General features: G+C 43.4%; 1 protein-coding gene across 3 annotated transcripts in view; it reads right to left on the minus strand.

Moving 5' to 3' along the window:
• Positions 1-18,403: 18,403 nt before the first annotated feature.
• Positions 18,404-21,688, minus strand: part of EPC1 (enhancer of polycomb 1) — a 112,118-nt gene continuing 108,833 nt past the window's right edge. Inside the window, exon 16 of one of the 3 annotated variants that reach the window (XM_048837730.2) lies at positions 18,404-18,849. In XM_048837730.2, the coding sequence (XP_048693687.1) occupies positions 18,817-18,849 (33 nt within the window). In that variant the 3' untranslated portion in view covers positions 18,404-18,816. The remainder of the gene's footprint in view (positions 18,850-21,688) is intronic. The other 2 variants (XM_048837732.2, XM_048837731.2) reach the window with 2 other exon arrangements.

Below are 21,688 nucleotides of genomic sequence, written 5' to 3' on the forward strand. Positions count from 1 at the left end.
ACCTTCTTCCCGCCCACACTCACAGTTTCCCTCCGCTCCAAGGGTATCTGGGGGTATCTGGGCCTGTGGACCTCTGGTGTGATTCCGGTGCAAGGAACTGTAATCTGTTGGGGTTCTTGGGGCAGTTGGCCTTTACATGCCCCAGCTCGTTACACTTAAAACATCGTCCAGCTGACGGGTCACTGGGGCGAGGAGGGTTTCTGGAGAACGGGGTGGTGGGACGATAAGGGGTCTGGAGGGTTCTTTGGGAGGTAGGTGGGGCTTTGGGCGGCCCCCGGTAATAGGGTGTGGTCTGGGGTGGTCCCTTCTGGTCTCCGCTCCAACTGTGACCAGTTTTCTTCTTCTCTGCCACCTCCACCCATCTGGCTCCAATCTCTCCTGCCTCAATTACAGTTTTGGGTTTCCCATCTAGGATGTATCTTTCTATTTCCTCAGGAACACCCTCTAAGAATTGTTCCATTTGCATTAGGAAGGGCAAATTTACTGGAGATTCAACACTTGCTCCTGATATCCAGGCATCCCAATGTTTCACAATGTGGTAGGCATGTCGGGTAAATGACATGTCTCGTTTCCACCTTAGGGCTCTGAACCTCCGACGAGACTGCTCGGGTGTTATCCCCATTCTGACTTTCGCCTTGGATTTAAACAGTTCATACTTGTTCATGTGTTCTTTAGGCATTTCAGCTGCCACCTCAGCTAAGGGTCCACTGAGCTGCGGCCTCAGCTCTACCATGTATTGGTCAGAAGAGATGTTGTACCCAAGGCAGGCCCTTTCGAAGTTTTCTAGGAAAGCCTCAGTATCATCGCCTGCCTTGTAGGTGGGGCACTTTCTGGGATGGGAAGTGGTACTTGGAGAAGGATTACTAGGGTTTGTTGGGATATTCTGCTGAGCCTTTATCTTCTCCATCTCCTCCACATACTTCCTCTCTTTTTCCTTCTCCTCCAGTTCTTTGTCCCTCGCTTCCATAGCTCTCCTGTGAGCAGCCGCTTGGTGTTGTTCTGCCTCCCTTTCTTGTTCCTTCTTCAGCCGCATGAGTTCTATCTGTCTTTCATGTTCCCTTTGTCTTTCCTCAGCCTGAAATTTGGCTAATTCGAGCTGTAGTCGAGCCGCGGATTTTGCCATTCTAATCTCTCTGTTTTTAACTAACTTTACACCCGAGGTTTAGAAATAAACAAACAAAACTTGGCTGTAAAATTTTGCTGTGCTGGAATAGAATACCTATTCTCTGATAGTGATTGTCAGCCTACAGAAAAAGACAATTCCCTTGTCTCTGCTCTGGGCCCAAATTAAAGCAAAAAACCTCCAACTACTTGGAAACCTGCTTACCCAGCCCAAAGAAAAAGCAAATGGGTAGAACACACACCCCCTATTTACTTTTAGGAAGAAAAGAAAAAAAAAAACTCTGGGTTGGAAGACTGTGAATTTCCCTGCAGGAGTTAAGTACCCTGCCTCCAGGCAAAGAAAACCTGCAATTCACAAAGATAATCCCCTTTTGTCTCTGCTTGGCCACAGTTTCAGCTTTCAGTTTCAACTGCTTTCTGGACTTCCTTTCCAAAGGAAAAAAAAATTTCCTTTTTAAAATCTGTATTTCTAGTTCAAAAAATCTCAACTGGATCTCAAAATGATTTCAGGTTAATCCCACCACTGTGCCACCATGCCAAGGTTCCTCCCCCACTCTGAACTCTAGGGTACAGATGTGGCGACCTGCATGAAAAACCTCCTAAGCTTATCTTTACCAGCTTAGGTCAAAACTTTCCCAAGGTACAAAATATTCCCCCCGTTGTCCTTGGACTGGCCGCTACCACCACCAAACTAATACTGGTTACTGGGGAAGAGCTGTTTGGACGCGTCTTTCCCCCCAAAATACTTCCCAAAACCCTGCACCCCACTTCCTGGACAAGGTTTGGTAAAAAGCCTCACCAATTTGCCTAGGTGACTACAGACCCAGACCCTTGGATCTTAAGAACAATGAACAATCCTCCCAACACTTGCACCCCCCCTTTCCTGGGAAATGTTGGATAAAAAGCCTCACCAATTTGCATAGGTGACCACAGACCCAAACCCTTGGATCTGAGAACAATGAAAAAGCATTCAGTTTTTTACAAGAAGACTTTTAATAAAAAATAGAAGTAAACAGAAATAAAGAAATCCCCCCTGTAAAATCAGGATGGTAGATATCTTACAGGGTAATTAGATTCAAAAACATAGAGAACCCCTCTAGGCAAAACCTTAAGTTCCAAAAAAGATACACAGACAGAAATAGTTATTCTATTCAGCACAATTCTTTTCTCAGCCATTTAAAGAAATCATAATCTAACACATACCTAGCTAGATTACTTACTAAAAGTTCTAAGACTCCATTCCTGTTCTGTCCCTGGCAAGAGCAGCATACAGACAGACCCAGACCCTTTGTTTCTCTCCCTCCTCCCAGCTTTTGAAAGTATCTTGTCTCCTCATTGGTCATTTTGGTCAGGTGCCAGCGAGGTTACCTTTAGCTTCTTAACCCTTTACAGGTGAGAGGAGCTTTCCCCTGGCCAGGAGGGATTTCAAAGGGGTTTACCCTTCCCTTTATATTTATGACAACTGTAATAGTATGTAAAAAGATTTTTGCTAGGTATTGATTCAAAGCCACATAAATGTTCATATCATGTGCCTGAATGTAACTCCATAACAGCATGTTTTGAAACCCTCAACCTGCATACCTAAATCTCTGATGGACTGGTCATTCTACTATGTGTACATTTACTGCCTGATGTGAATGCAGGCAAATCATCACCCCCACTAGGGACAGTGCTGCCTAGCTGCAGTAAACTTTGGTACCACAAGATGGCAGAAATTTAGCTTTCTCAACATTTGATCCATAAAATATGTTACTTATGTAAAGGGTTTATTTTTTACCTTGCAAAGAGAGCTGATGTAAAAATAAAAATAATGGAAATCACTTATTATCATAAAACTAAGGGCTGATTAAAACACACCCCGCAGAACTTAACAGTTTAAAATTGGTAATTTTTGTCTATCCTCTCAGATTGCTCTGGGTTTGTGGATTATAATGAACATTTGCTGTTTTTTGTAGAGAGGTGTAAAGCTCCCTTTCTATTTATATGTTAAATATAATGTTGGAAGTAAAACAGAAGCGATAGAAATCTGTAAAACAAGGCAATACAAAACAACAATGTAGCAGCAACAGGTACCAAACTGAGGCTGAGACAGTGCATCATAATGGAAATTTTGCCCTCTGTGCCATTCTCTCCTCAGATGGACAGAAGGAGCTCCATATTAAAGTGAGTGCCAGCTACACGCATGCACACACACACACAGCTGAAAGTTGATTTGGCCACCAGCTCCTCCAGTTTGTTATTCTGCCAACAGTTAAAGTACAAATTGTACTAAATGAACAACAGCCATCAATAAACGTTGCCTGCTCCCTTTTCTAAGCTTGGCTAGGCTGAGTTGGCTTGTTGCAGAAAGGGCAGATAGCTCATTTGGTATACGACGTATGGGGCATTGGGTTTACAAGTAGAGGAGTTATGGATGTCATGGTAGGAACTAACAGCTGAGACATCACCACGAGTCTGAGTAAAACTCGTGAAAGGATAGTAAAGGAGAGAATCCTGCACTGACAGTGGAGACGACCTAATAGTATTTTCTATGACTAGTGCATGTGATTCTATGAGACAATCATGGAGTTCATGATTTTAATGAATGTCAAGTATATTTAAACTAAGGGTTTTTCTTATGATACTGCCAAAAACCTGATAGATGAAAAGAAGGCTAGTTGGGAATCTAATACAAAGCTATATGAAAGAGAGGACTAATGTTACTAACATTATTTCCTAGAACTCTAATTTGGTCATCTTAGCTCTATTTTCTATTCGGATTCATTTTTAAATCTGACAGCCCCTTAATTCTTGCCTTTTTTTCCCTATTTAAGATATGCAATATGTTGTGTTACCATTTGGTGTTGGTCCTTTGTTATAAAAAATTATGTGCAGAGATTTTATGCAATGGGAGGCTGAGGGCCTGATCCCAAGTACACTAAGTCAATGGAAAGATTCCCATTGACTTCACTGGGCTTTGGGTCAGGTCCTGGTGGAGGCACTCTTTTAAACAAATACATTTTGTATTATTGATTAGCCAGTAGGTAAATACATACAACAGTGCTATAACAGGTAATATCTCATACTTCCAGAAACATAGAATAACACTGGTACACCACATTAGCAATTATACACCACCTAAACATCTATATTCTTTCTTTTAATCAGATTAATCATTACTTTCCATTAAAAGGAAATCCCAACATATCAAAACAAATAACCTTAATAAAAAGAAAGCACAAAGGAGGACAAAGAGAGGTTTTGCACTTGTTAGAGCTGTTGATCTCATATCACCAAGCAGAAACATGAAGGAGACGGTGGAGAATCTCAAAAGGGACACTTTCTGATAATGACACAATAGAATGTGAATGCTAAAAAGGTGTAAACATGCCCAAAGCTCATTCACTTAATAATTCTAGAGAATACCTGTAGGGTGGTGTGTGGTGGTGGTGGTGTTTTGCATTAGGTGCACAACTCCAGGGTAAACTAGCCACAGTTAACTGACATGCCAGGGAAAGTTGGTTAGAATGTTCCATTCTCTATGATATATAAATGTATTATAAAAACTATGATTGCTTTTGAAGGATAGATGAGAGAGAAAGCTCTAAATGCATTCATGAACAATAAATGTTGGCATAACATCTATGGACTCGCTAAAGTCATCTCCATTAATGCATGTTTCAAATTGATCGGGGAAGGAATTGTATATTTTGTATATCTCAGATTAATTCTGGTCTGACCAGAATGTTCACACCCTGAGAGAATACAAGAGCTTACTCCCTTATTCCTAAGAGTATGTAGGAGATCAAAGAGAACCCAAAGATGCCCATTGAGAAGGCAAGTTTGGCATGTATATATTAACAGGCTACACAAGTGGTGCCATGATACCAAGGCATGGTGACTCCTACTCATGCACTAGTAGTTTTGGTAAAAATGATGTCCTGGCCTGCAGAGGGAAATGTTCACCTAAGAGATCATTGTGGAAGAAGCCAGATGCAGATTTAAAATCAGGATATGATGACAAAGAGCAGATTGGTCATTTCTGCCAAGGCTCTGTGCTCAGAAGAACTGACTGCCACGTTTTGAACAGGAGCCATATCCCCCTCAGTAAGCCAAGAAGTTCCAGCAGTCTGGGACTATGCTGAATGCTTGCTCTCAGATTTTTTTGTCTGATACCATCACAAGGCTTGTGACTGTTGTCATATATATAAAGGGAAGGGTAACCTTTATATATGCAGTAACATCAAATCCCTCCTGGCCAAAGGTACAGAATCACTTACCTGTAAAGGGTTAATCAGTTCCATTAACCTAGTTGGCACCTGACCAGAATGACCAATGGGGAAAGAAGATACTTTCAAATAGGGAGAGGGGGAGGTTTTGTTTGTGCTCTCTGTGTGTTCCCTTTCGAGACAAACAGAAACCAAACAAATAATCCAGCTTCTACTGAAATGATGCATCTAAAATTATGCAAGGTTATCTTTTGTTTTAGCTTGTGAATTTTCCCTACACTGCGGGAGGTTATTCCTGTTTTTTTTTTTTTTTTTTCGTAACTTTAAAGTTTTGCCTAGAGGGGAATCCTCTGGGTTTTAAATCTTATTACCCTGTAAAATTACCTTCCATCCTGATTTTACAGAGGTGCTTCTTTTATTTTTTTTTCTTTATAATAAAGTTCTGTTTTTAAGAATCTGATTGGTTTTTAGTGTCCTAAAAACCCAAGGGTCTGGTCTGTGCTCACCTAGTTTACCTATTTGGTTGGTATATTATTCTCAAGCCTCCCCTGGAAAGGGGGTGAAGGGGTTTGGGGGGATATTTTGGGGAAACAGGAACTCCAAGTGGTCGTTTTCCTGAATCTTTGTGTAACTCACTTGGTGGTGGCAGAAGTACCGTCCAAGGACAAGGAAGAATTTGTGCCTTGGCAAAGTTTTTAACCTAAGCTGGTAGAAATAAGCATCGGGGGTCTTTCATGCGGATCCCCACATCTTTACCCTAGAGTTCAGAGTGGGGAGGGAACCCCGACACTCTCTCTCTGCCCTCCCAAGGTATTTTATTGGTCAGAAGGAGAGATCTGTGGTTCTCATACTGGCATTCTTAAAGGGTGACAGATTATTTGGGAACTCCCTGGGCCATTGGTTGTAGGATTTAAATGATCACATTTCCCGGCCTGTAACAGGATTTCTCCTCTCTGTTTATTCCCAAATTAAAATAAATTTTAAACCAAATTAACAATTTTCTTCTGTTCAGATTTCCCCTACCATGTCCATCACCATCTTATCTGAGTGCCAACTACAACTCATGTGAAACTATCATACACCCTCTGCTCTCTGTAGAAAACTGTTCTCCCTTAAAGCAGGGCTCTCCTACAGCTGTCTTACAGCCCAACCCAGCTTCCCTTTCCTGCTACCCACAGCTGCGCTTGTCATGTAAATAGACTAAGTTCCTCAGGGCAAGGGCTATGCTATTTTTTATTCACATGCACAATTATAACTATTTAGAAATAATAATCTATGCATCTAACAACATTCCTATTATGTCACTTGAGGTTAAAAAGGATGGGTACTTTTGTTAATAAAAAGAAATGAATAAAGATTTAAAACAATCAAAGAGTTTAGAAAAATGCGAAACTGCTGTTAGTGTTAATTCAGAAAGCAAATATCAAGAGCCAGATGATAAAGGAAACATCACAATTGCAAGAGGCAGCTGTAACGAATATGAATTTTTGAGCCCCCAGAGGGCACTGTTTCCTCTGCCAGATATACATGCAAACTCCTGTCTTGTTAATAAATCCATTGCCAGAACTGTACTTCATACCCATTGAACACTTGGGGCAGTTTCTTCAATTTGATTTTGTTCTCAGAAACGGTTACAAAAATATAAATAAAAAAAAATCTGTCTTCTCTTTTTCAATATCCTGATTCTGTGAATATCTCTGTATTAGGAAGGGGTAGTACCTGAACCAAAGCAGCGAGACTGGTTGATTAGCTATTATGCAGCAGTGAACAAATATATCATAGTTTAGGCAAAACAGTGCTGCATTCTCAAGAGTTGTCCTGCCTATATTTTTACAAATACAGTTCCAGTCAGCAAGTAGACTTGATGTGAATGAATTTATGACTCCTGTATCTAGGATTTGACTTTTAGTCTGGATTATTTCCATTTTAAAATGATCAGGCTTCTACATTTCTTTTGCAGGGATTGCCTTGGTAATGCAATGCATCTGTAAACAGAAGAGTGAGAGCTCCAAAAAGAAGGTACCTGTAGAAGGTATTTCCACTTTAAAAAAGTGTGAGACACAAAATTATTTATAGTGTAATAAACCCTTGGAAGTCAAAACTGACACCATTAAAAACTACACTACAGTGAGTTGGAAATACTGGCTGTACTAAAACTTAGCATTAAGAGCCAAAAGTGCTTTCAAATCATCATCTAATTAATCCTTACAGGTGGGTGATCTAACTGTTCATATTTTAGTTATGGGGGAAATCAGACAGGTAAGGAATTTGTCCAAGTTGGTTGAAACTTTAATTTTTGTTCCATGGGAAATTCTGACCTTTTCAAACTAAAACTATCAATTTTGAAATTTCGCATAGAAAGGCCATTCCAAGAGATTTTAGTTTCTGAAAAATTGAAATGTTTCCATGTTATTTTTTCTCCCAGCCAAAATGGAGCTGCTAGCTGCCCCAGCTCCCTGAGCTGCCATCAGGGGAAGCCTGGGGTATCCGCCACGATTTGAGGCAGCCCTGGAAGTCCCCCATTTTGCAGATAGTGGGTTGATGCTCTCAGGCTCCCTGCTGCAGACTCTGAGAGCCCTTATTAGGGCCAGGGCTTCCAGGCTGTATGGCCCCTGGAAGCCCATGCTTCCCAGCAGCCCACTAGGTGAGCGGTCAGGACACCAGTCGATTTCCATTTAGAACCCTGCCTTCATTTAGGGAAAAGTTCATCAAACTCTAAACATTTCTGTGGAACATTTTGGTTCCAACGAATTGGCATTTTCTGAGGGAAAACTATTTTGTCAGAAGATTCCTGACCAGCTCCAGTCCACAGAGGGATTCTGAATGAGAGCTTGCATTAAAACTCAGGAGATCCTGACTCTTGCTCATGTATTCCGAATATTAGATCATAGCTCTCCTCTGCATCCTTTAAAGTCCACCCTTTATGCAAATATCATACTACCTGGGTGTGACATTTCCCCAGAGTACAATCAGGACTGCTGGACAGCTGTGTCCCCTTAAATCTCCAACCTTGGGTGCCTTTTACACTGCCTTTCTGTGAGAGCAACCACTCCTGGCCTGCTCACACACAGCTGTTGGCATGCAAAATCACTCCTAGCTGAATTACAATGAATGCTTTGGCCAGCCACTCATGAATTACATACAGGGCAACACCAGGAACATCCCAGTCCCAGACCTTCCCCCAGAAATGTGTGTCTTGTACTGCCCAGCTCTCTCCTTCAGGACAATACAAGCTCATCGAAAGTCCATCCTTTCATCAATGAAAATGATATGCACCAGCCTTGTTATCTCACGTGGTGGTTCCCAAATATTTCAGTCCAAACACTCATTGTTTTACTGAACCAGTAACTAGTTTATTAATTACAGAATGATAGATTTACAAGTAATGAGGCATCAAAGTCATAACTGGTTACAAAGAAAATAAAAAGATAAATCACAAACTATGCCTAACTTAACAAGCTAAGTGAACTTAAAAGCAAAAAGGTTTTTCTCACCAAAAGCTTATAGGAGCCTGGCTGAATTGTTTCAGCCAGGACCTCCCCCCCAGTTCAGTGATGCTTCCTTCTTTGTCTTTCAAGCTTTGTTGATGTCGTGAGTGGAGAAGAGGTGGGAGAGATAATTTGTGTTGTGTCCCCCCTCCATTCTTATACCATTCTTCCCTCTTTGATTACCTCCAGTGGAGGTTCAGGCAACAGGCAGTCTGTTTACCCCAAAGCTCCTAGCTATCCATTGTCAATATATAAAGTTCTCGCTCAGACCTTTCTTACTGCCACAGAATGGCCACTTAACTAGGTGATAGTCTATAATTGTTCATCTGAATTATGCTGATACCTGGTGAGGGTGCCAGTTTGTCTTTGTCTCTGAAAAACTGGTTTAGGCCTGCCTTTCTAACTCTGGCACAAATTACAGGAATATTATACAGAAGAATCTTACAACTTTACATACAGCGTTGATATATATTTTACCAAGACAATAATATTCAGCTGGTTCTGAGTTTTCAAATAATACCTCACAAGGCATACTTCATACAAAATTTATCATGGTCTTGTAAAAAGGATGAAAATATGATGGGGTGGCCAAACTTATTAACCCTCTAAGCCACATCTGATAATTTTCAGAAGTTCGAGAGCTGCAAGACACACACAATCTGTTCTGCAGGTTGGCGCCTGCCAGGGTACAGGGCTTCTGTCCTGATTGCCCCCCCACACACCATGGGGCTAAAGCCCCAAGATTCTCTTCCCCGCAGGGCAGAAGCCCCTAGCCCCACCACCCCACCACAGGGCAGAAGCGCCGAGCTTCCTGCCCCCCATCTGGTAGGTGGAGAATGGAGTGGGGGAAGGGGCTCCGCAAGCTGCACTTTAACTGTAAAAGAGCCACATACGGCTCACAAACCATGGTTTGGCTGTGCCTTTTATGGGGTACAGTCTGTCACACTGGGCCAGTCATAGAACTTAAAACTTAAACAGATTTCTAACATGTCTTCTAATTTGTAAATGACATACTAAATGTAGCAACCTGCATGGGAGTTGGAGGGAGGAACACAGGTTGCAGGAGGAAAGCATTTGAAGGAAGCAGCAGGAAGCCACTCTGTATGTCTATGGTCTGAATGCCAGCTGCAGTTGCAACATCTCTGCTAAAAGTTCTGTTAATACAGAGCAAGTTAAGTTTTAGAAATATGAAATCCTCTCATGTTATTAGCCACTGAACAGTTTCAATTTTAAAATTACAGCTTGGGCCAGGCATGCAGTAGCAACATGTTTCCACAAAGGGATGTGAGCTTGAAATTAGTTAGCTCTTGATTCCTGGGCTAGTAGAGGTGTGAAGTTTTATGGAAGTTTTACACTGAGCCGCTTCTGTCCAGCTGAAACACAGCATTATACTCCACAGGGGAGCTGCATGCTCTCTTCCCCACTGTGAGGAGGAATGTCCTTCCATACAAGATGGGGTTTTGGAGGTGAGAGAATCCTGGAGCCTTAAAGGTTCCAGGGTAAACAAAGTTAGAACTTATGCCATTGGCAAGTATATGCTTATGTTACATTTTGTGTTGGCTTCAAACTACAGTCAACTTTTAATCAGCCTAGTTGTGAGAGGCTGGTTGTCAAGAACAACTTTATTAAGTTAATGTGGTCCCATACGTATATCTTAAGTACTCTGATTTACGAGATGTGTGAAGCAGTTTTGATAGTGCTGTGTCCACAAGTGAATGTTTTTACCTGAATGTTTACCCAAAGTAAAATATTTGTTTTAGATTCATACATTCAGATTTTTTAAAGCAATTGACCATGTGTGGCAAACAAAATCTGCATCTGATGCCAATGTATGCTAAGCACTATTATAGTTTCTCTCTGCTTACCCAGTATGTGTTATGTTTTGCTGCACATGAGATAATGTCACACAACATTAGCTAAGGAGTGTTTATGGCAAATGAAATCAAATAGCTGCGATTAATGAGGCTGAATGCCAGAGTGTGTGTGAGATAATTGTAATTAGAGAATACTAACCTGATTCATAAAGTGCCCTACATTCACAAAACATTATTTAACATCTGTTCAAGTCTTATTCATTTGCAACCTGTGAATGGAATGCTGATTTTTTTTTAAAGGCAAGGCAATCAACAGTTGGAATGGAGCTAGAAACCAATTCAAAATGACACAATGCTGTGCATTATCAGGCTTTAATACCAATGAAAATAATACAGATGCTGATTTCACCAAACTAAAAGAAATACATAATGTGACAAAGTTCCTGCTCTACCTTGGTGGGTCTTGAGCTTATTGGCGGATTTGCTTGCCTGGGAGCTTCACGGCAGCCCTCAGCTTGGCCGTTTTTCTGAATTCACAGTCCAGGTCGACCCCTCCTGTGTCTGACCAGGAGTTGGGAGGTTTGGGGGCAACCCAGGCCCGCCCTCTACTCTGGGTTCCAGCCCAGGGCCCTGTGGACTGCAGCTGTCTAGAGTGCCTCCTAGAACAGCTGTGTGACAGCTACAACTCCATGGGCTACTTCCCCACGGCCTCCTGCCAACACCTTCTTTATCCTCACCATAGGACTTTCCTCCTGGAGTCTGATAATGCTTGTACTCCTCAGTCCTCCAACACTCCGTGTTCTCACTCTCAGCTCCTAGAGCCTCTTGCTCCCAGCTCCTCGCGCACACACCACAAACTGAAGTGAGCTCCTTTTTAAAACCCAGGTGCCCTGATTAGCCTGCCTTAATTGATTCTAGCAGCTTCTTGATTGGCTGCAGGTGTTCTAATCAGCCTGTCTTAATTGTCTCCAGAAGGTTCCTGATTGTTCTGGAACCTTCCCTGTTACCTTATCCAGGGAAAAGGGACCTGCTTAGCCTGGGGCTTATATATCTGCCTTCTATTACTCTCCTATAGCCATCTGGCCCGACCCTGTCGCAATAAGTGCTTATGAATGAATTCTACCACGTATTGTGATAATACTCATAGCTAGGATAACATTGTTTATATTATGGCATCATCTGAGAAGGATCAGCGACCAATTGTGCTAGATGTTATACAAATGCATAGCCCAATCCTATAAATGAATATGCACATGAGTAACATTACATATGTGATTAGTGCCATAAACTTATATGGGACTACTCACATGAGTAAAGTTACTCACAAGTGTTTACAAGAGTTAGACTATTAAGCCGAAGCCCACATCCTCAACTGCATGTAGGTGCCTAACTCCCACTGGTTTCAATGGGAGGATCTAGGATTCTCGGCCCTAGTCCTGATCCTGAAGACCTTACAGTCCGTAGCCTGAGCTTGTATTGAGTAGGCAAACCACAACTGACTTCAGTGAGGCTCTGCACAGATCCATATGCAGGCTTCAGGGGCTAAGCAACTACCAGTGAGAACATAGGACAACTGTTGAAGACTGTAGGACTAACATTATATTAATAATTAAGCAGTTTGATTTTTATTTAAATTATTTTGTTTTGTTCAGGGCTGTCATATCATGTACTGCATCTGAATGCATGAAAGCATTAGGATTTCACTTCTCTTCAAAGAAAATGTGTCACAAATATTTCCTCCTCTTCATATTGTTATGATATTAATAATAGTGATGGGCTCTGTATAGGAAGACTATCAATGTGTATGGGAAACAACTTAGGCACACGAGAGAAGGTTACTTACTGTAATTGGAGGTTCTTTGTGATGTGTGGTCCTTATCTGGATTCCAGCCATGGGTGTGCATGCATGCCATGTGCCAGAACTGTTCATAGTAGGGTCTGTTGTCCTGCATGTGTTGACTGTGTGGTGCGTCCGAGGCTTTAAGGAGACTGTACGGGTTGGTGCCACTCCAGTTCCCTTACCCAGAAGGAAAGGAGCCCGGAGCAGAGGAGCTGGAGGGTGGGATTGGAATCCATATAGGGACCACACATCTCTAAGAACCTCCAATTACAGTAAGTAAACTTTTCTTCTTCTTCAAGTGATGGTCCCTATGTGGATTCCAAATGTGGAAGAGTAGTGACCAGTGGTCAGTGTGGAGATGGGCACGAGGGCTCATGAGAAGAGAGACTGTGTGCAGGACTGCTGCATCCATTGCAGAGGCAGGGGCGATGGCGTAATGGGCAGAAAAGGTGTGGCTGGAGGTCCAGGTAGCTGCCCTACAAATATCATGCCATGGGACATCTGCGAGGAAGGCCAATGTAGCAGCATACTCCCGCATAGAGTGGACCATGACCCCCTGGGGGCAGGGGGGGAAGACACGAGAGAGTGTATAGCAGTTGGTAATGCACCAGATGATCCATTTAGAGAGTTGCTGAGAAAAGAGAGAGAGCGAGAGAGAGAGTGCGAGTGTGCGACCCTGGCAGCATTCGTCACCATTGCAGAAGAGTCAATTAGACGCACAGAAGGTGGGGCAAAATTAAGATAAAAGGCCAAGGCCTGTCAAACATCATGTGGGTGGAGTGCATGTTCTCAAGGGGTGGCGTGCGATTTGGGGTAGATGGTCAGGAGGTGGAATGGCGAGGTCACCTTGGGGAGAAATTTTGGATGGAGGCACAGGGAAGACAGTGAAAGGTCCTCCATCATGGGTGTCCTTTCACTAACATTCCATGCAGAGGTGATAGCCACCAAAAAGATCACCTTCGTGGAAAGATGAGTGAGGGAGCAGGTGGCGAGTGGTTCAAAGGGAAGCTTGGTGAGGTTGGAAAGGACAAGGTTAAGGTCCCAGGAAGGAGAAGGCTTCTGGATGGCGGGGAAGGCATTGAGAAGGCTGCAAAGGAAGCGGGAGGTAGTTGGGTGGGTGAAAATGGAAAACCCATCCAGAGGCGGAAGGAAGGCACTAAGCGCAGCCAGGCGGACATGGACAGAGGAGTGGGTGAGGCCTAACCAATGGAGAGAAAGCAGATAATCCAGGATGGTGGGAATGGAGATGGAGTGCAGGTGGTGCTGGTGGCACTGCGCTCAGGTGGTAAAAAGGTGCCATTTGGCTTGATAGCATGCTCGAGTGGTTGGGCATCGGCAATGGGTAAGGATGTTGCAGACAGAGGAGCATTCGTTTTCTATGTGTGAGCCCCATCCAAATACCAGGTCGTGAGATGGAGAGGGTTCAGGTTGGGATGTTGTAGCTGGCTGTTTGATTGCATAAGGAGATGGATTGGAGGACAAGCAGAGAGATGTAGGAGGTCTGTGTACCAGTACTAGTGATGCCAGGTGGGGACAATAAGGAGAAGAATTACACGGTCATTCCGCACCTTGCGCAGGACTTGGGGGAGCAGGGGAATGGGCGGGAATGTGTAGCGGAGGCCGGTGGTCCAGGAAAGGAGGAAAGAATTGCCCTGGGAACCTGGGCAGGTCCCTCCCCTGTAACAAAAGAGGGGAAGCTTGCAGTTCTCTGGTGTGGCAAAGAGATTGTAACAAGTTGTGCCCCAGAAACGGAAGATTGGGGTCATGAAGTTCCCATTTGTGGTTGGCATGGAAGGAGCAGCTGAATATGTCCGCCAAGGAGTTGCTGGTGTTTGGAAGGTGAACGGCTTGTAGCGTGATGTTGTATTGGACACACCAGTCCAAGGCCCACACCGTTTGGTTATATAGATGACTGCTGTCATGTTGTTGGACAGCAGATGAAGGTGGTGAGATTGGAGAAAGGACAGAAAGGTTTGGCAGGCAAGGCAAATGACCCACAGCTCCAGGATGTTGATGTGCCAATCAGGTTGGTCTAGCTGCATGAGGGCACCATGCCAGAGTCCAGGGGGTTTGCAGGATGTCCAGGAATTGGTTTTGTGGATCCTGGACATCTTTGACAGGCAGACTGAGGTCTGTACCCATGCATTAAAGCAAGTCCTGGTATTGCAAGTGATTGTTGGGGGTGCGGGGGAGAGAGTGTGGGCGGGATAAGAGCACCGTCAGAAAGCACTAGCCTGCCTTAGCTGGGCAGCACTGCTGATGGGACTTTTAATGTCCCAGTCAGTGCTGCTGACCAGAGCAAGACGACCCAGTACTGGGTTGTGACCCATGGTTTGAAAAACACTGATCTATAGAATGAGGATAATGATACTCTCCCTTGTAAAGCTCTTTAAGTTCTATGGGCGAAAAGTGCTATATAAGAACTAGGTATCAGTAGTATTTTGCTGTTCCCTTTCTCATTCTGTTAAGTGTGCGAAACTTTGTCTGCACTGAGAGCAGCCTGCAGCAAGGAGGGACTGAGCTGGGCATGCAACACACTAAAGGCATAGAACTACTTGAAGCAGAGCCTAGAAGAGCAGCTGCCCAGTTCCAGACTGGGGAGCTCCTGGCAGAAAAATAGTTTGCATATGGAGCAGTTCAGTCACTGAAGACAGGGGAAGCACCCAGCCCCTAGAGATGTCCTACTAAGTTTTAACATTGCTTTTAAAAATAGTCTCCCATTTAAATTGAAGTATTGAGCTATGCAGTTTTCAGACAATTTCACATTTATTTCTGTACTTTGGAGAAAAGGCAAACGTCTTCAGGAACGTTACAGACCTAGTTCCCTTACTAACAGACGCAGATGTACCATTATAATATTAACAAACAGGAAAAGCTCTAGTTATAAAAGTGTTCTCAACCTCCTCCCACGTTAAATCGAACAGACAAAATCCCCAGACAGAATCTATCCTCTGCCTATGTTGATGGAACATGCATTTTATGAGAAAAAATATTCATGTGGATTTCAAAGAAACAGCTAATAAATTTATGGACCATCTCTGGCTAAGAAAAAAAAAAAGAGTATGTTGAATATATTTTACTTGATGTTTAGACTTATGTATTATGTAAGATTTAAACCCTGCCATCTCCCTCAGTGTAGTTGAATAGGCACCCAGATACTATGGTGATCAAGATAATACAAAAAATCCAGAGAAAGATTTTCATTTGATATTGTGGGAAAAAACCCCTCAGTTTTATATGTTGAAAATCAGTAGAGAGTTCATAAATGCTGTGATAGCATACTTCTTAGCTGTTAACACCACAAAGCTGAATGTAACATATTTAAGGTGAACAGTTACCTCCTATGACAGGTTTCAGAGTAGCAGCCACGTTAGTCTGTATTCGCAAAAAGAAAAGGAGGACTTGTGGCACCTTAGAGACTAACCAATTTGAGCATAAGTTTTCGTGAGCTACAGCTCACTTCATCGGATCACGAAATGTATGCTGTTGTATGCCATGTCGCTGGACTGCGTCTATCACTAAGAAATTAGGTGCTGGATGGGAAGTCTGCGCCCTTTGTTGGTACACACCTCCTGTTGGACCTCCCGCTGGCTGGAGGGGCAGCCACAGGGGTCCACAGAATGACCATTACAGGGTCCACTGGTGCCTCATTCATGTGAAGGGCAAATTTTTTTTTTTTAAAAATGAAGCGGATGTATGCAAAAGTCCACTAGCCCATGCTGTATCACGGCGACCTCCTCAAGGGCGATGTCCAGAGAGGACCACCCTCTCAATAAGCCATGGAACAATTTGAAATCATCCCCTATGTTAGGGGGAGGAGGCATAAAGGTGTCCTCTATGGACAATGATGGCAAGTGGGTAGGTGATGTCCCCTGCAGAAGCGGGGGTTCTTCCTCCTCTTCCCCTGGTACCACTGAGGGTGCTGGTACAGAAGCTGTGGGGAATTACTGTGTGCTGGTCTGGCCGTGGCGGGCAGTCCCCCCTTGTGTGGGGCATATTACCAATGGATTCCAGTATGCCCATTTGGATGGGAGCAGCATAGGGAGTCCCCGTACCACTGTCAGTACCTGGGGACAGCATAATATGCCCCAGGAGTGACTCCTGATGGAGTCAGGAGTGGGGCTGGTGGGGGAATAGCTTCCTGTTCTTCCTCCTTCAAATAAGGAGCGACACAGTGAGTGATGTTGGGGACGCAGGGAGACTTGGTGCAGAGGGTGTCATTCTCATATCGGTACCACGAATAGGGGGATCAGGGGCAGAGCCAAATACCAGAACCCGCTGTCTGAGGAACCGCTGCTGTGCTGGCTTGATTGGTCCCTGGGGCTGCCTCCTTGTCAGTGCCAGGGCTGCGGAGGAGAAGGTGGTGCTGCTGGCTGTGCCTCTGTGCGTGTTGGGTGCCCCTTTGAAGCCGCCGCCTTTTGCAGCGGCGCCACACCGCCGTTTGTAGATCGCGGAGCAGAGGCACAGGGTTTTGGTTTCCCCCTCGTGCCTGCGTTGGAGCCAGCTCTCGTAGAGTGTCTCTGGCTCTAGCAGTGCCAGCGGTGCCTGGATTTTCCGCTACTTTGGCTCCCGGTACTGACAGCACAGCCAGTGCCGGCACCGGATGCCTGCCCGCAGAGCGGCTGTAGATTGTGGCATGGAGGCACAGGGTTCCGACCTCCCCTCAGTGCCTGTGCCGGAGCCGTCCCCCACAGTCCTTGGCTGCAGTGGTGCCGGAGCTCTCCGCCGCCCGAGCACAGCCGGTGCTGTTACTGTCTGGACAGCTGGTTGTTTTTTTTGTTGGTTTGTTTTTTTAATTCCTGCGGTGGGGACCCAGGTGCTTCCTCAAGTGTCACCCGGTGGGGCACTCCAGTGTGGGGTTGGAGAAAGGACCCCTGTCCGAAGCTGCAGTTGGCAAAGTTGGGGAGTCTGTGTGTGTGTTCCGAGCTTCATGCCCTGATGCAGGTCCAAGAGACCTCTCCACTCTGTGCCGTTCTGGCCATGAGCCTAAGGCAATGCAAAACTTTGCTGCCTGCGCGAAGAAGGCATGCCACAAACACACCAACCGTGGCTGTCAGGGACAGGCACTGCGGTGCTGAAAGCCTGGGAAACCAGGGGGAGGGGGGGAGAGAGAGAGTCACTTTCACCGTCAAAATGGCTGTTTTTCTGAAATTCCTGGCTGTGAGGTTTTTGGTTGTGTGTTTTTTTTGTTTTTTTTTTTAACCAAGGCGAAAAGAAAAGGGAAACAATCTAAGTAGCTGCTAACAAGGAAACTAAGTAACTGACTAACTAACTACAAAGCAGAGCTGCTGTTTGCTCTGGCTGGTAGCTAAGGGCAGTAGAGAAGGAACTGAGTGGGGGCTGGTCGCACAGCGTTGGTTAACTGCCTGCAGCACGCACTGCTACCAAAAGTCTCAGACTACGAATGCAGGGGCGCACAAACACCTAAAGTGGAGCACCCCCAGGGACAGCACTTGAAGAAAGCCTACTTATTTGAGAAGCTGTCAAGGTTCCTTCCCCACTCTGAACTCTAGGGTTCAGATGTGGGGACCTGCATGAAAACCTCCTAAGCTTACTTTTACCAGCTTAGGTTAAAACTTCCCCAAGGTACAAACTATTTTACCCTTTGCCCTTGGACTTCCATTGCCACCACCAAACGTTTATTTGGGTTTATTTTTATTAGGAAAGCATTGTTTGGAAACTTCTTTCTCCCATAAATCCTCCCAACCCTTGCACCCCACTTCCTGGGGAAGGTTTGATAAAAATCCTCACCAATTTGCATAGGTGACCACAGACCCAAACCCTTGGATCTTAAGAATAAAAAAAAAATTCAGTTCTTGAAAAGAAGAATTTTAATAGAAATAACAGAAGTAACAATAAAAAGAATCACCCCTGTAAAATCAGGATGGTAAATACCTTACAGGGTAATTAGATTCAAAACACAGAGAATCCCTCTAGGCAAAACCTTAAGTTACAAAAAGACACACAGACAGGAATATCCATTCTATTCAGCACAGCTTTATTATTTCTTTAAATGGCTGAGAAATTATCTAACGCATATTTAGCTAGATTACTTACTAAGTTCTAAGACTCCATTCCTGTTCTGTCCCTGGCAAAAGCATCACACAGACAGACCCTTTGTTTTTCTCCCTCCTCCCAGCTTTTGAAAGTATCTGGTCTCCTCATTGGTCATTTTGGTCAGGTGCCAGCGAGGTTATCCTAGCTTCTTAACCCTTTACAGGTGAAAGAATTTTTCCTCTGGCCACGAGGGATTTTAAAGATGTTTACTCTTCCCTTTATATTTATGATAGAAGCATTCAAGCCCTGGAGATGGAACTCATTTGGAAGATGTTCAGCTACCAATTTCAAAGTAGTGGACTTGCTTGAAGGTCTGAATCCTGTGAAAGTAGAACACAAATGCGTTAAAAGGACAGGTTATTTGGGAAAAGGTGGCAGGCTACAATTCACTGAGCAAATTAATCACCGCTACAGACTCGGGACCGAATGGCTAGGCAGCAGTTCTGCGGAAAAGGACCTAGGGGTGACAGTAGATGAGAAGCTGGATATGAGTCAGCAGTGTGCCCTTGTTGCCAAGAAGGCCAATGGCATTTTGGGATGTATAAGCAGGGGCATAGCGAGCAGATCGAGGGACGTGATCGTCCCCCTCTATTCGACATTGGTGAGGCCTCATCTGGAGTACTGTGTCCAGTTTTGGGCCCCACACTACAAGAAGGATGTGGAAAAATTGGAAAACGTCCAGCGGAGGGCAACAAAAATGATTAGGGGACTGGAACACATGACTTATGAGGAGAGGCTGAGGGAACTGGGATTGTTTAGTCTGCAGAAGAGAAGAATGAGGGGGGATTTGATAGCTGCTTTCAACTACCTGAAAGGGGGTTCCAAAGAGGATGGATCTAGACTGTTCTCAGTGGTAGCTGATGACAGAACAAGGAGTAATGGTCTCAAGTTGCAGTGGGGGAGGTTTAGGTTGGATATTAGGAAAAACTTTTTCACTAGGAGGGTGGTGAAACACTGGAATGGATTACCTAGGGAGGTGGTAGAATCTCCTTCCTTAGAAGTTTTTAAGGTCAGGCTTGACAAAGCCCTGGCTGGGATGATTTAATTGGGTATGGGTCCTGCTTTTGAGCAGGGGGTTGGAATAGATGACCTCCTGAGGTCCCTTCCAACCCTGATATTCTATGACATGGGAAAAAAGTTATATAATAATTGCTTTACTTTTTTCTCTCTCTATATATATATAAACAAACACTAACCTTTGCAGGAAGCATGGCCTGAATTTAAAGTTAAATGGAAGATGCCTAGCTAAATCCCTAGTACTTTTGAAAATCTCAACTAATGTCTAATATTTATATGCTTTAATTTGGGGTTGTCAACTGATGGTAAAGAATGGGAAAATCCCTTAACTCCTTTGATAGAGGATATTACTAAACTTCTCACTCATTATGATTTTAACATGTGTCCTGCATACCTGTTGCATAGTGAACAATTCTTATTTATGGTGCTCAAATTGCCAAGCACTGGAGCTTTATTATCTAGATTTGCAGATGTCTACACATAAAAAGTGATCCTTCTAAAGGACTACCTTTATACAAACCACACCTAAAATCACATCTAAAGGGGAATACCAACATTCACTAGGGTTACTAACTTTAATAGCTGTGGACTTTTGAAGAAGAAAGATTTTCAGAAGCTTTCCTCCTCTTCTCCTATGCTTTGTAGTAATCTCATAATTTACTATTTTGAATTCCATGTGTGAGATTTTCCAAAGCACCTAAGTGACTTTAGGAGCACAGTCAACAGGCTTGCGTACTTAAGTGATATGGGAACACTTTTGAAAATTCCAACATGTGGGATAATTCTTGGTCGGTTTGAAGTCAACGGGAATTTTGCTATTGACTTCACATAAGGATCATGATCTGGCCCTATTTTGAAGATACAAGTTAAAATTAACGACAATTATTGTTGTGGTTAACATTCATTGTGCCTTACCAATAAGACTTTTAAAAACAGGATAGAACACAATCAATGAAAAAATGTTAATACTCAGCAATTTTCTGAAGGTTACTTTACCCAAATCTGCAGCATTTTCTTCAGCTTGTATAGAATGCAATGGTTTGCCTCTTGAAGGAAATGAGCAGCCAAGAGCACATACCACCAATCCACTATGCTCTGCATTGACCTCTGTTAAATTTATAAAAGCATAAATATTCTAAATTTCAACTGAGGAATTGCCTCTTCCTTTATCCTGTCACAGCAACTATCTTCTGATAATCTAGGTTTAAGAATTCCACAAACAGTGGCAGAAAATTCCCAGTAGAGCTCCCATGTTTCTGAAATTCATCCTTTCCAGATGTTTGCTGGAACCCAGGCCTGGAAAGCATCCAGCAGCAATACAGGACCTATTTTGGCCACACCTTTACTTAACTAATAGTACCTCCTCCCCATTAGTAAACTTTAAGGATGTCTCATATTTTTTTCCAAACTTTACCTGAAAGCAGTGCATTGATAAGTCAAATTAAAAACTTTACCTAAAAAGAGTAATTTTTAGAGGTTTCCCAAAATATAGAATATTTAATAAAATTAGTCTTTCACTACACTTACTACCTTATGTTTCACTTAGTCTGCTCTAGGATAGAGACAAAAGTCTACATGGTCATCTCAGATATTGTCTTGTATCTGTTCTGTGAATTCCTTGGTGCCTGTGGATCTATTCCTCCCACTGCTAAATGAGGACGTTTCCAAACTTTAAGCATTGCTGCACTGTATATTAAATTGATATTCTGTTACAACCCTCCTCCTCATCTTTTCTCAGAACCAATCTTGGTCTTTTCTTAAGGGGAGGTTGGGAATTAAAACCAGCAATACTGAAGATATTTCACTAACCGTTAAGGCCCTCCTTGAATCGCAGGATGATCTTCAAATAATTGTGGCTGAGTTGCAGACAAGACATGGAAAATGGCAGAAAAGTAATAATGGACCTTTAATAGCACTAATTTGGAAGAGCCAGAGTAGTAGGCCTATTTGTTTAAGAAACATTTGCTGGAATGATATAAATACTCAAGTATAATTTTATGCCTTTAAAAAAAAAAAAAAAAAAAACCAGACACTTTTCTACAACTGTATTACATTCATTTAAAAAAAAAGTGACCGGTACAATATAAAATTCAGTCTAAAATGAGTCTACACAACTGCAATAGAAATAAAGTCCAGTCACTT

Source organism: Caretta caretta, chromosome 2, assembly GCF_965140235.1.
Source record: "Caretta caretta isolate rCarCar2 chromosome 2, rCarCar1.hap1, whole genome shotgun sequence".
NCBI lineage: Eukaryota > Metazoa > Chordata > Testudines > Cheloniidae > Caretta > Caretta caretta.